Here is a 14,896-nt window from a genome sequence, read left to right as displayed (position 1 = left end):
TAATGAGCCGCTCAGATTTTGGTTAATTAACTTCTCGGCTTGTTTCCTCATCTATGAAATGTGGGCAATTATTCCCAGTTCATGAAGTTGTGTTGGTGAAAAGGTAAAACGTATTATATGAAATGATTGAAACCATAGCAATTTGAGGTCATTATTTAAAGTAATCCTTAGCAAGTTACACATTTGTATATTTAATGTTTCTTAATAATGCATACATTTTCATCCTAGAAACGTTTCCTGAATTGAGTAAATGAATAGTGGATTTCTCTTTTATCTTTTGCCCTGAGAATGTTGAAATTTTGGGGGTGTCCAGAAGTGTTACTAAGAGTCCACCCAGTTATTTCTCCTAAAAGTTCCCTTTTTTCAATGTATTATCAAGAACCATGTGTTTCGGAAAGTGAATGCTTAGAGCATTCAGCATTGCTGGGTGACAGAGATAATTTTTTTGACACTTTGCAAAGCTCATTGTTTTTTCTTTTCTGGATTAAAAAAAAAAAAAGCTATTACACTCACTTAACAAATACATACCTCTAAAGTTAAGTCTTCTGATAGCTCCATAACTGATCTTGACCTTCAGCTCCTTGTCATGATGCTACCTTGCCTTTCACACCAATTCTATGAGCTCAAGAAGAAACAAAGACTACCTGCCCATAATGGCCTGGCAGTAGGGTGTGATGGGCAAGGTCCTGGGGGGCTCTTAGGGAGAATAAATGAAGCCCTGGTATTGATTCTAAAACACAGCTGGGCCCTGATAAACTTAGTGTTTTTATATCAAACTAGAGGCCCAGTGCACGAAATATGTGCACGGGTAGGGTCCCTAGTGACTGCCGGATGCCAACCGGGATCTCCCTCACCGCAGTTGGCCAGCCAGCCCCACCCCCTGGTTGAACTCCCTGTCGAGGGGGCAATTTGCATATTAGGCTTTTATTATACAGAATATGAAAGTAAAAGTAAGGTGGTTTAATATAAAATGTGAGAGTCACACTAGATGATTTTAAAAACCCAACTTCTATACTCTAGCACCGTGGTCGACAATCTGTGGCTCGCGAGCCACATGCGGCTCTTTGGCCCCTTGAGTGTGACTCTTCCACAAAATACCACAGCCTGGGCGAGTCTATTTTGAAGAAGTGGCGTTAGAAAAAGTTTAAGTTTAAAAAATTTGGCTCTCAAAAGAAATTTCAATCTTTGTACTGTTGATATTTGGCTCTGTTGACGAATGAGTTTGCCGACCACTGCTCTAGCATGTTTTAATACTGACAGGTTTTTATGAACGATTACAGGCGTTCCTTTCCTGGAATCCCTAAAGGATCAGTTCCAGCACTGGGTGACCCAGGATTCTGTTCAGTGTAAGTAAGCATGAGTCAGAGAAAAACGCTCCTGTTGGAAAGTGCTGTTTTCCTCTTTATAAGGCTCCTACTGACCCACAAAGAACGATCAAGAAGCATCTTAGGAGGAATATCATGACGGGATGCAACCATTAGCCCCGCCGCTGGTCCAGGGACTAAGGCATAATTCCAAGCCTGGGAGTTTCCTTACCCAGGTAAGGTGTTTGAGGCACAGACAGGAAAGCTAGGCTAGGACTCGGCTAACCAGACTCAGGTAAATTACTAAAGGGAAACACGTTCTTGAGGTTACTGCCCATGCGTGTGAGCATCTGGCCTTGCCACTGATGTCCTTTAGTGCTTGACCGGCACAGTGCTGGGCTGAGTGGCTCTGCACTGTGGCCAGTGCCATCTAAATCAGTGTCCTCCACCCGGCTGCACAGTGGAATTACTTCCCAGAAGCCCTTTCACTAGTCCTGAGGCCCCGGCCATTCTCATGTAACCCAGCTGGGGTGTAGCTGGGACATTTGGATTTTCTTTAAAAAGCTTCTCCTGTGATCCATTCCAGTGTGTGGCCAGCCACCCAAACCACTGACATAGGCTTAAGACTTTCTAGCAAACCTTCCTTTTAAAACCCACCACCCTATCCTTTCCGCTTTCTGGCGCTTGGTTTTTGTGGTGTCATATTCCACTCCGCCCCACCTAGGGTGAATTTCTCCCTGCAGTCAGACTAGATTAGTCCCAAAGTGGAATTCACCTGCCCAGGCGCTCCTGGGAAATAAGGAAAGCGCTGGCAGGAAAGCGGTTCCGCCCAGACCAGGTATGAGCAACATTCCCCCCCCCCGCCCCCCCCCCCCCGCTGTGTTGCTCCACCTGCTTCTTACGTCCTTTCACACTTGCATTTTCCAATTGCCCAGCGCCCTGGAAGACTAGGCACCGCGCCCTTTTCTCTCGCATCCTCTTCTTGGCATCTGACGGGCCCCCTAGCAGCAGGCACCACGACCCTGAGACGGGGCGGGGGTGGCAGGGTCGGGAGGGGGGCACTACTTCTCAGCTCCAAGCCTCGGAATCCCCCGCGCCTGCCGCTCAGTTTGGCAGCTCCAGGGCGCCAGAGGTCCTCTTCTCAGGTTCCTGGGGCGCCAAGCCTGGCCACGTAAAACACTCCCCTCTCCTCTGTTCCCCCCAATGTTTTTGTTTACCTAGAAAGCAGATCTTGACTTTTCCCAGATGGCTTGCTCCGTCGCAGGCCCCACCCCAGCAAAGAGAAAAAAAATGTCCCAGTGCCCAGCTCCGGAGGAGAGCTGGTCTCCCGGCCCAGGACCCCTGGTCCACAGTCAGGGGTCCCCAGGGGCCAGTGACGCCAGCGCCCCCGCCCTTAACACCGCCCAGCACCTGGCGCGGGCAAACCCCCTTCTCCAGCCGCTCTTGGCCCCACCCTTTGGTGACTCAGAGCCCCGAAACCACCCAAGGCGGTAATTTAAATTGATTTGCAGGACAACCACGCTCCGCTGCTACCTACAGCTGAGGCTGGAGCCCGCTGGATCTTTTTGCGGAGGCTGCTGAGTGCGGGCTCTGGGTCCCCATCGCCGCGCCATGCGTCCCGCCTGGAGGGGCGCCCCCGCAGCGCTGCGCCTCCCCGGCTGGCTGACCCCTTCGCTGCTGTTGCTGTTGCGGTTGCTGTGGTGTCCACACGCTGCGCGGGGTGAGTGGGGGGTGAACCCTTAAGCCCGAGTGTGTGTAGGGGGGCGGGGGCGGGGGCGGGGCGGGGGCTGGGTCAGTCTCCGTGACAAACCCCTGGGAAGGTGAGGGATGTGGGCATCGGTAATTGTTCCCTGTAATCCGCTACCTTTAAAGATCAGAGCTCCTACTGGCCTTATCCCGCGGGACTGGAAGAGGGTCCCCGCTGCTGACCAGCTCTTAGGGGTCTAGCTGTGCGGGGGGGGGGGGGGGTGGAGTGGGGGGGGGGGCACTGGCCTGGCTTTAGGAGTGAGGCGGGGACTGCTGAGACAGCAGCGGCTGCGTTTGCAGAGCAGCCAGACCCTGGGAAACAGAAAGGCAGTGCTGGGCTGGGGGGACTTGTCAACCCCCCAACATCTCTTTCAGAGCGGGAGGCCCAATAACCCGCCCCGCTGGCCCCTCCCCAGAGGCCAGGGGTGCAGCACCTGGGGCTGCACCTGTAATTGCACATCTCCCGGTGTAGGTTCCAGCCGGGACTCAGTCTTGACTGTGTGCAGAGCAACCGTTTCTAAGTGGAGAGGAATACTAAACCACTCCAACAATAACGGAGGGGAGGGGTTTATTCTCCACCTATTTTAGCCTTGAATGCATCCGCAGGATTGGCAGCCCAGCAAGTTGTTGGGCTGTCAGTGGGCACTGGATCGGAATGTGTATCAAAAGGCATGGCTGCTTGGGGAAGGGAATGTTGCTCTCAATGGAAACCTGGTCTTTTCTTTCGTTTCATTTTTTTTTTTTTTCATCTCTAGGTGACTGCGGTAACCCCCCAGATATACCTAATGCTACAGTAGAGACGGTAAATCGTACCACTTTCCCTGTGGGATTCCTACTAGGATACTATTGCAATAAAGGTTTTACGAAAATTTTTGGCAAGGTAAACGCAGTGCACTGTCTTCAGAACGGTGAATGGTCAAAGCCGGAAGTTTTTTGTCAACGTAAGTTCTTCCTTTCTTTTTAGAAAAGTGAGGGGGCCCTGACCGGTGGTGCTCAATGGTTTGCGCTTCCTCCCATGCACCAAGAGGTAGCTGGTTGGATTCACAGTGGGGGCACATACCAGGGTTGCAGGCTCAATTCCAGTGGGGCATGTGCAGGAAGCAGCTCATTCCATTTGTTTCTCTCTCATTGGTGTTTCTCTCTCTGTCCCTCTCCCTTCTCCTCTCTCTAAACATATTTTAAAAATCAATAAAAGCATATATTTTTAAAAAGTTATGGGAATGGAATGTGTCCTGTTAAGTTAAAATACATCCCTCTTCCCAGTGATTGGCAATTGGTACTTTTGTGGCATTGCTACACCCCAGGACATACGTGTTAGCACTTCACACTCCAGCTAGTTGATGGTATTACTTCCAGGAATAGATCCTGCTTCTTCATTAACAGCACCCCTCCCGCTCCCCACACTGTATCTCCTGAACTGACTAACAGAAAATAACCAATAATTACTGTTGTTGTTTAGGGAATAAATCAAATATGAACATGTTGGGTAATTACATTGAGACACATGGCATGGGTCCTGTGATTTAAACTTGATTTCCTAAAGAAGGACTTACCAAGTACAACACTGGGGTGGCATTTTTAAAATGTCTCTTATCTGTACCTCAAAACCTATGTATGGCCCAATAGTAGTTTTGACATATACAAGAAGGTATAAAGATAAGATTTGATTCCTGCTTTTGAACAAGTTTAGAACATTGGAAGCTACAGTATACATAGAAACTGCCACCACAAGTTTTGTGTGTGTGTTTTTTTTAATGGGCTTTAATTTTTTTAAAAAACTTATCTGTGATAGAAGGCAGTAGGTTGAACTACATAAGCCTTTGCCCATGTATCCTGTTACAGGGTTTATAACTCTACCACCTATATTACTTTCTTTAATCCTCCAGACAATTCTATCATTTTACAGTTGAGGAAACAGGTCCTAAAAAGTTAACTCCCTTGAGATCCATAGCTCTTACACAGAAGAGCCCAGATTCAAACTTGACTGTTTTGACAATAAATCCAACTGTCCCATGTCTCCATAAATTCATGTTTGCCCGGATGGCTCAAGTTTGTAAATATGTGAATGTACACATTGGCTCCTCGGAGCCTTGCCCCAGTAGGTTGCTGTGGGATTGAATGAGTTTGCTTGCAGAAAACGTGTAGAAGCATCCTATAAATATTAGCTATTATTGTTACCATAGTTGTCATTGTCCCCGACATTAGCCCAGGGGTGTGGGAATTCTACCCCTGTGCGACATGGGGCAGGCAGGGTAAGGGAACCTGCATTTATTGAGTCAGTGCCAGAACTGCGCCATGCAACTTACACGGGTTATATTCTTCGAATTGTGGGCCTAGTGACACTTATGTACCCAATCTACTTCACAGGCCTCTAGTCATTAGGAAACAAAAGCATATATTTGAATATGCTTGATACCCTATAAATGCCCTATTGATATTCATATAGCTAAGTGCCAAATATGTACAAAGAAGTACGCAAAAGGAGGGGATGTGAAGACAGATGGTTCCAATAATTAAATATAGATTATGAAATAAAGTGATATTACTTTTTGTTGTTGTTGGTTTGTTAATACTTTTAGGTAGCTGTGGGAGTACACCCAGACTAATTTATGGACATAAGCAAGATATTTATATCCCAGTGAGTTATCACCCAGCGGGTTTCATTGTGGTATATGAGTGTAATCAGGGCTACGCAAGGAACCATTCCGTATCAGCGAACGTAACTTGCCTTCAGAATTATACGTGGAGCAAACCAGAAGTATTTTGCTATAGTGAGTATAATTTTAAAGAATATTCTTAAATGTATGGTATTTGGGGAAATAGTATTTAATCCTTTATTCATGCTGGAAGTCTGTGTGTACATATTATTATTTGGAATGATTTTTTAAAAAAAGAATGATTAGAGTCGTCTATATATATAAAAGGCTAATATGCAAAGTGTCCCCTCGGGAGTTTGACCCGGAGTTTGCTCTCTTGCTATAACATGCGCTGACCACCACGGGGTGGCACAGAATGAAGGAAGGCCCTGACCAGCAGCCGGAAAGCCCTGATCGCCAGCCTTGGGACCCTACCCGTGCATGATTTTCATGCACCTGGCCTCTAGTTTTATTATAATTAGGCAAACTAAATACTTGAGAGAGATAGGAATATTAATTGATGCACAGATTTCACATTTAATTAGTTTAAGATGACCTTAAATGAAATGAAAGAAGTATATATTCCTAAATAGGCTGCTTCTTTGAAACTTATAAAATGACTGTAGGATTTAAACAGCCTCAGGATAAGAGATTACCAGTGATTCAGATGATGAATTTGCGTAGATGTGCATAATAACTTAATAAAATTTTTTTCTACTGTCTTCTAGAAAGATCATGTCCTGATCCTGGAAAAATAGAAAATGGTCATATCAGTATACCAAATGGCACATTATTTGCCTCATTCATCTACTTCTCATGTAACCCAGGGTAAGTTTTTGCATACTAACCACTCTATATTTAACAAGCAAAAAAACAAATTAGAATTTAAGATGGAGATTATTAGAAGTGTGGATAGTATTCACAAGCTAGTAGCAATAAAGCAATCCCTCTGCTCAAAGGTTTTCCTCCTGAGCTTATCAAAGTTAAATGTAGTAAAATGGGCTAAGAAAGGAAGATGTTTTATACCACCAAATCCTCTAAATTCTTAGGTTTGAGTACATATGGTTCATTATAAAAATTTAAATGTTGTTAGTAAAGGAAATTACTTGCAGAAATTAAATCCAAGAGTTAAATGAAACCAGTCTTTAATTTACCTAAATAATAAATTTGCATATGTTTTTAGCATTTATTTATTTATTTATTTTTCTTTATTGTATATGTGTGCTTATCCTCCCATTGCCCCCCACCTCCACCCCCCAACTCATGCCCTCACTCCCCTGGTGACTGTGTCCATTGGTTAGGCTTATATGCATGCATACAAGTCCTTTGGTTGATCTCTCCCCCTTACCCCACCCTCCTCTATCTTCCCTCTGAGGTCTGATCAATGCTTCTCTGTCTCTGGATCTGTTTTTGTTCATCAGTTTATGTTGTTCATTATATTCCACAAATGAGTGAGATCATGTTAATATGTTTTTTATATGCAAACAATCTGTTATAAAATATCTTAGGTTAAAAACATGTAGTTCTAGTGTTACAATATCATCTGACCTAAAGTCTTTTATAAGTTCTCTATGTAGAGAAAAGGGCCTCACTCATTGAGTATTATCAGTGTCTCAGATACTGCTGGAAACTTTATATTCATTTTCTCATTTAATATCTGCAAATTGAATTATGATATTTTACTCTGTGTGTTTGTCCATTTTTTGTAAAATAATGTCAGTATCACTTATCTCCTGTACTAAACACAGATATTTAGATCATTAATATCAAATCTGGGGGTACATTGAACCCTTTAAGTATAAGTGTATTCTATTATTCTATGAAGCCTGTATTGATCTTTGAGAACTCAGAAATAGAAAATATTCAAGCATCAGTATAAATTGAAAATCTTTTAAAACACTTTAATATTTTCTAAAATGTGACCCACCCAAACAAGAAATGTTTTGTATGTTTTATAATTATTTATCCTTTGGATATCACTTTTTTTAATTTAATTTTTTCTTTTTCTTTAAACTACCATACGGACTTTTATCAACTATTGCTTTGTCTCCATCTACTGGTATAGTGAATATTTTAAGATGATATTCTGGAGAATTTAAGAGAACTCAACTTTTCTTGTCCTTTAATTGTTTAGGTACAAATTAGTTGGTACAAAGTCTACTTACTGTTATTATGAAGGAAATGATATGAATTGGGCTGATCCATTTCCCAAGTGCCAAGGTAAGACTGAAAGAATCTAAGTACTCATATTGTGGGGCTAAATTGTCAATGACAAATTACTTTCTGTGCGTTAAGAATTATTTAGTCTATATTTGTAGTACCCTTACCTTCTAATGTGTGTCTGAGCTAATTTAAAGACTTTTATTTGTAACTAGTGGCCCGGTGCATGAAATTCATGCACATTAAAAGGGGATTAATTAGAGGAAATAATTTAATATTGCTATTTGCCCTTTCTCTATAATAGAAGTGTCAGAGATGAAAGAAAATTAGCAAAATTCATATGAAAACCTTCCTCCTGTCATAGTCTGGGGCACACCATGGGACCCAGAGTCAAGTCCCCGCACACCCACATGCACCTCAAAATCACGTGAGACCCAGACCCTGCCCCCCCCCCCTCATTGGGCTAGATCAAGACCCGGTCAGTCCCACCCTTGTAAAGCCCTGCCAGGCAGGGGCCGTATCCTCAGGTCCTCTGGTCCAGCACTAGGATGGGGGTGTGGCCTGAGGTTCCCCAGCCCAGACCAGGGTGGGGGTGTGCCTTGAGGTCCTCCATCAAGCCCCGCCAGGTGGAGGACACAGCCTGAGATCCCCTGTCAAGCCCAGCCAGGCAGGGGGCGCAGCCTCAGGTCCCCTGGCCCGGTGCTGGGGTGGGAGCTTGGCCTGAGGTCCCCTGTCAAGTCCCACCTGGTGGGGGTGTGGCCTGAGGTCCCCCGGCCTGGCACTGGGGCAGCAGCCTGAGGTCCCCTAGCCCAGCACCAGGACGGGAAGCGCACCTTGAGGTCCCCTGTCAAACCCTGCCGGGCAGGGGGTGTGGCCTCAGGTCCCCTGGCCTGGCACTAGGGCGGGGGGTGTAGTCTGAGGTCCCCCAGCCTGTCACCAGGGTGGGGGGGCACGGCCTGAGGTCCACTGTCAAGCCCCACAGGGGTGGGGGAGGGCGTAGCCTCAGGTCCCTGCTGATTGCTTGTTAAGGCTCCTTATGGGAACTTCGCCTCAGTTGTGGGTACAACCATCTTTGTGACGGAGTGATGGTCAATTAGCATATTACCCTTTATTAGATAGGATTCTCCTTAATTTATTACCTTTGGAGATAAAGCATTAAAAACAAACTAAAATTTGTGTTGTGGTTGGTCATTTATTATCTTTCCATTTCTCCTACCAGTCAAACAAATAGGGTAGGGTGGGGGAGGAGCCCTCAATGGACTCATCCTGTCAGCCCTGAAAATCCCCATCTAGTGGAGAGAAGCACCCCCAGAGGAGGGCCGAGCATCGCCTTTTAAAGTGTGGGAGCTCGGGCAGGAGTTCCACTTGCCTGAGTTCAAAGGTTATACTGATTGCAATGGCCTCCAGCCTTCGTTCTTGTACTCTATTACTGTTTCATCTATACTCTACCCAGAGTTATCCATCTGAAACACCAACATGACTTGTCTTCCTTCGGATAGCTTGTTGGGGCTGGCCAGCAGACCCTGAGTGATGGGTGAATGATTATTCTGACACAGGATTGCTGTGAAAGAGAGGGCTAAGGGACTGCCTGGCCAAAGGAACCAGACAGCCTCGATCACCTGTCTTGTTAGGCTTTTATTGTGACAGCAGTTTGAGATAAAGTTTATCTTTTAGATACAATCAGTAGGGTAAGTAATCTTGGGAGAACACATGTGTTTGCAGTGTCCTTTAAGCAAGGACACCCAAAGATTAAGTATAAAGATTCCTGTAAACACCTGGGTGTCTGCACATGCACAGACTTGTTTGGAAAGGTCAAGGAATAATTACGGGTGCCATAAACAGGCTGCCTTAAGCACACTTCACTTTTCTTGAATGTCCTCCTTACAAACTTTCCAACCAAGTCTCATGTGCTCCTCAACATAGCTTATTAGTGTCTCCTTGTCACTTACAAAGTCCAAACTTCTTGGTATAATGTACAGGCTGGGCATGATCTACCTACTTCTCCTCGCTCATGTTGGGCCCTCGTACTTTATGCTCTACCCACGCAGACTACAGTAGTTTTCTGTGTACCTCCTGCTCTTCATGTCCCCACATCATTCCTTATACTGCTAACTCTGCCTGATCTGTCCCTTCTTTGCTTGATTGATTGGGTGTGTTTTTTCCTTCTTAGTATGGGTCTGCTCTGATTGTGTTCCTAGAAGCTTTGTCTGACCTTCCAAGCTAGTTAACTGTCCTTCTCTCTTTCCACACCATTGTGCATGCTTTTGTGTTAAAACCTCACCATTTTGTATTGAAATTATATCTTTAAATCTCTTCCCCTACTATATTTGAAGACATAGGAATGATATCTTATTCTGCTTTGTACTTCTATATGCAGGACAATGCCTGGTGGGTATTAGGTGCTCAGAAAATGTGTGAACTGAACTAATGGTGATATGGTAGTCATCACATACCCTAGCATGTAATCAGATTACTCCTGATTTGCTCCTTGCGTTGATTAATGGCCTAAAAGGAATTTATAAAGTTGTTAGTATTCTCTGGGTATATAAGGACGTTTGGTGTAATATAATTTTATGTACACATGGGATCACATTACTTTCCTGCTTAAATAAAAGAGAGGAACAACATCATGGCTCTATAGAATATGGAATCACTCAAACTTTTATTGGGGCATCTACTAGGGGCAGGCCTCTGTTTATAATATAACTAGAGTAATTCTGCTTATATATATTTTACAAACTTAGCTGCTCAATAAGATTTGCTTTAAATAAAAGGCTGTGAGTCAGTACATGCTCCAAGATTTGTATCCTAAATGTCAAAATCAAAATGGGATATTTAAGATCTTTTGGTGTATCCCAATGATCTATTCCTATTTCCCAAGTATGCTATTTGAATACCCAGTGTCTTTCATTTGATATAATTTCCCCAGGGAATAAACAGCAATGCCCTTTTCTTAGTTCTGTCTTAGAATAAGGGTACATCTTAGGTTTAAACTCAAGTTCTATTTACTTCCTAAAGTCTCTGTCCTATTTTTTGGCCCCTGAACTCCTTTACTTTTTCCAGAACCTGTTTGATAACACACAAACTTAACTGTAATTTTTATTTTACATGTGTGTTCTAAATCTTATTGAAGTCCTGTTCTGCTAATGACATTCCAGTCAATGATGGACTGTACTTAAAATGATGGTTTCATAGGGTTATAATGGAGCTAGGTGTGCAGTAGGCTATGCCGTCTAAGTTTGTGTAAGTGCACTCTATGATGTTCCCACAATGACGAAACTGCTTAACAATGCTTTTCTCAGATCATATCTCCATTATTAATCTACACATGACTATCTCTATAATTTGCTCTTAAAGTTAGCACTCATGTTTTACAGCATTTGTATCCCAAACTCTAAATATACTACCTATTATTTAATAGGTATGTATAAGCATCCCTCACTGATAATGCTAAATTTAGAAAAATGGTAGGTTTTAATCTTTTTAAATAAAATATTTTGATCTTATGTTAAGATCATAAAAATACAGCTAAATTTTATTAATTTAAAATATGTGGAAATTTTTCCAAATAATTTCTTTTCCAGAGCTACCAGAAATTAGCAATGGAATAATTCAAAGGCAACAGAGCTCTTGTGAATACAGACTTTCCATAACAGATAAGGTATTACAAAGGCTTCTTCCTCATTGGAGACAACTCTATTTATTGCATTGTAAAGTAAACATGGCCAAGGAAAATGGAGTGTCCTGAATGCAAAGCTAATCAGTTCACACAGCTATATTTTTATGTCAGGTCCACATATGGGCTTCAGAGATTCTATTCACTCCCTGAGAAAGAATTGTACATAAGCATATTTGCATTTTTCTGGGGAGCACAATTTTTCATCAGATTTTCAGAGGGTTCTAAAAAGGAAGTTTTATATACTTACATATATGAAAGTATATACACATTTATATACATACATATATGCCCCATGTTTTTAGTGAATTAGCTTAAATTTGCTATTTCTATTTCTTTTTTATTTAAAAATTTAAAAATTATTCCCATCCCTACCCCCTTTCTTTTGGCAATCATCATTTTGTTCTCTACATCTATTGGTTTGTTTCTGTTTTGTTTATTCATTTGTTTTGTTTTGCTTTTCAGATTCCACATATAAGTGAAATCATATGACATTTGTCTTTTTCTGTCTGACTTACTTTACTTAGCATAATGCCCTCTAGGTCCATTCATGCTGTTGCAAATGGCAAGATTTTTTTTTTTTATGGCTAAATAATATTCATGTACACACACACATCACATCTTCTTCATCCATTCACCTAGGTTAATGGACACCTAGGTTGCTTCTATATCTTGGCTATTACTAGTTATGATGCAATAAACATAGAGGTGCATATACCTTTTCAAATTAATGTTTTATTTTTATTCAGATAAATATTCAGAAATGGAATTGCTGGATCATATGACAGATCTATTTTTAATTGTTCGATGAATCTCCATACTGTTTTCCAAAGTTGCTGCACTAATTTACAATCCTACCACCAGTGCACAAAGGTTCCCTTTTTTCCACTCTTCTCCAGCACTTTTTTTTTCAGCACTTGTTATTTGTTGATTTAGTGATGATAGTCATTCTGACCATTGTGAGATAATATCTCATTGTGGTTTTAATTTGTATTTTCCTGATGAACAGTGATGTTGAGCATCATTTTACATGTATGTTGGCGGTCTGTATGTCCTCTTTGGAGAAGTTTCTATCTAGGTCCTTTGCCTATTATTTAATTGGATTGTTTGGTTTTTTTGGTGTTAAGTTGTATGAGTTTATAATGTATTTTGAATATTAAACCCTTATTGGGTGAATCAATTGCTGGTATCTTCTCCCATTCACTGGGTTGTCTTTTCATTTTGTCGATGGTTTCCTTTACTGTGCAACAATATTTTAGTTTGATGTAGTCATACTTGCTTTATTGTTTTGTTTTGTTCCGCTTGCCTAAGGAGACATATCCAAAAAGATATTGTTAAGAACAGTGTCCAAGAGTTCACTGCTTATGTTTTGTTCTATAAGTCTTGTAGTTTCAAGTCTTCTACATAAGTTTTTAATCCGTCTTGAGTTTATTTTTGTATGTGGTGTAAGAAAGTGATCTAGTTTTATTATTATTTTTTGCATGTATCTGTTCAGGTTTCCCTATAGCACTATTGAACAGACGGACTTTATTTTTATTTAGTTTTAATCTTTATTGTTGAAAGAATTACAGATGCCCCCTTCTTTTTCCCCTATTGACCTCGTCTAGTCCTCCCTGTCCCCTCCCCCCAGGCCCTCACCACCCTATTGTCTGTCCATGAGTTATGCATATATGCATACAAGTTCTTAGGTTGATCTTTCCCATCCACCCACCCACCCCTGCCTTCCCTCTGAGATTTAACAGTCTGTTCCATGCTTCTGTGTCTCTGGACCTCTACAAAAGGAACAGACTGTCTTTAACCAATTGTATGTCCTTGCCTCCTTTTTGTAAATTAATTCACTGTATTAATGAGGATTTACTTTTGGGCTCTCCATTTTATTCCATCACTCTATATATCTGTTTTTAGGCCAGGACATATTGTTTGGTTATTATTGATTTATAGTATAGTTTTATATCAGAGAGTGTGATACCTCCCACCTTGTTCTTTCTCAAAATTTCTTTGGTTATTTGAGGTCTTTTGTGATTAGTTGGAAACTCAAACAAATAATAAAAGCACAGAGTCACAAAAAATGTAAAACATGAAAATACAAGAGAATATGAAGAACAGTGACAAGGGTAAATGAATACTGAAAGAATATATGCAACATCTTGTGGGGTTTGAATTGTATGTAGAATACAGACATACAATAGCAATAAACCAAAAGACAAGAAGGGATACCTTCAACTTAAAGGTTCTCAAGTTCCAGCAGAACTAAAAAGTGGTAAGAGTTAATCTGCCTAATTGACTTATCGTCTAATATTGTAATCTCCAGGGTTGTCTTGAAAATAATAATAAAAGAATATAAAAATTACAAACTAACAAAGGAATTATAAGGAATATTTAATCCAAAAAGCAATAAGAACGAAGGAGTGACAAAAAGAAACATAAAATAAGTCCTGGCCAGGTAGCTCAGTTGATTAGAGCATCATCTAGATATATCAAGGTTGCAGGTTTGATCCCCAGTCAGGGAACATACACGAATCAACCAATGAATGCATTAATAAGTGCAACAACAAATCTATGTTTCTCTCTCTCTCTCTCTCTCTCTCTCTCTCTCTCTCTCCTTCTCTTTCTCTCTAAAAAAATCAATTTAAAAAGGGAAACATAAAATAGATGGATAAAATAGAATACTGATAGTAATGTGTTTGATCCAAACCTAATTGTATCAGTTAATTACATTGTGATTTGGCTAATATTGTCAGACTAGATTAATAAAGTAAAAGTTAACTATTTTCTATGAATAAGAGCCACAGTTTAATGATCAGAATACTGAATAGGTGAAAGTTAAGGATGGAAAAAATATTCTATGCAAACAATTACCAGAAAATAAAAAGCTGGTGCAACTCTATTAGTATCCAAGTATACTTTAAGATAAAACAGTTAATCATCATAAAGAGGTCAGTTCAACAGGAGTATGTCACAATCTGAAATCTATGTGCCCTTGAAAAAATAGCTTCAGTCTATATATAGCAGAGATGGGCAGAAAGAAAAATAGACAAATCCACAATTATAGTGTGACAATTCCACATCTTTCTCTCAATAGGTAACCCAAAATCAGAATATAGAAGACACGACCAACAATTAAACTTAAAAAAAATAACAGATAAGACTATCAAACCCTAAAAGTGTTGTTTTTAAATATACACGGAATATTGGCAATATGCTGGGCTCTAAAACACCACGCATTTAAGAAGATTGAAATTACTCAGAGCATGCTTTCTGACCCTAGCGGAATGAAAGTAGACATCCAATAAAAAGATAACTAGAAAAGTAACTTCCAGGAGATTTAAACTGCAGTACTACAAAGTCCGTTGGATCAAAAATGAGAACTTGGA

At 41.3% G+C, this 14,896-nt stretch overlaps 1 protein-coding gene across 7 annotated transcripts in view; it reads left to right on the top strand.

Annotated features, from left to right (window-relative positions):
- The first annotated feature begins 1,320 nt into the window (after positions 1 to 1,320).
- CD55 (CD55 molecule (Cromer blood group)) overlaps positions 1,321 to 14,896 on the top strand; it is a 30,185-nt gene continuing 16,609 nt past the window's right edge. For 3 of the 7 annotated variants that reach the window (XM_079760692.1, XM_079760687.1, XM_079760691.1), the window contains exons 1-6: positions 2,006 to 2,142; positions 2,816 to 3,024; positions 3,806 to 3,991; positions 5,630 to 5,821; positions 6,415 to 6,514; positions 7,821 to 7,906. In XM_079760692.1, coding sequence (XP_079616818.1) covers positions 2,916 to 3,024; positions 3,806 to 3,991; positions 5,630 to 5,821; positions 6,415 to 6,514; positions 7,821 to 7,906 — 673 coding nt within the window. In that variant the 5' untranslated portion in view covers positions 2,006 to 2,142; positions 2,816 to 2,915. Of the gene's footprint in view, positions 1,347 to 1,414; positions 1,541 to 2,005; positions 2,143 to 2,452; positions 2,476 to 2,815; positions 3,025 to 3,805; positions 3,992 to 5,629; positions 5,822 to 6,414; positions 6,515 to 7,820; positions 7,907 to 14,896 lie in introns of those variants that run through there. The other 4 variants (XM_079760689.1, XM_079760688.1, XM_079760693.1 and 1 more) reach the window with 4 other exon arrangements.

Source organism: Cnephaeus nilssonii, assembly GCF_951640355.1.
Source record: "Cnephaeus nilssonii genome assembly, chromosome: 21".
In the NCBI taxonomy this organism is placed as follows: Eukaryota; Metazoa; Chordata; class Mammalia; order Chiroptera; family Vespertilionidae; genus Cnephaeus; species Cnephaeus nilssonii.
Note: the sequence above shows the minus strand (reverse complement) of the source record. Positions and strands in the feature narration are given on the sequence as shown.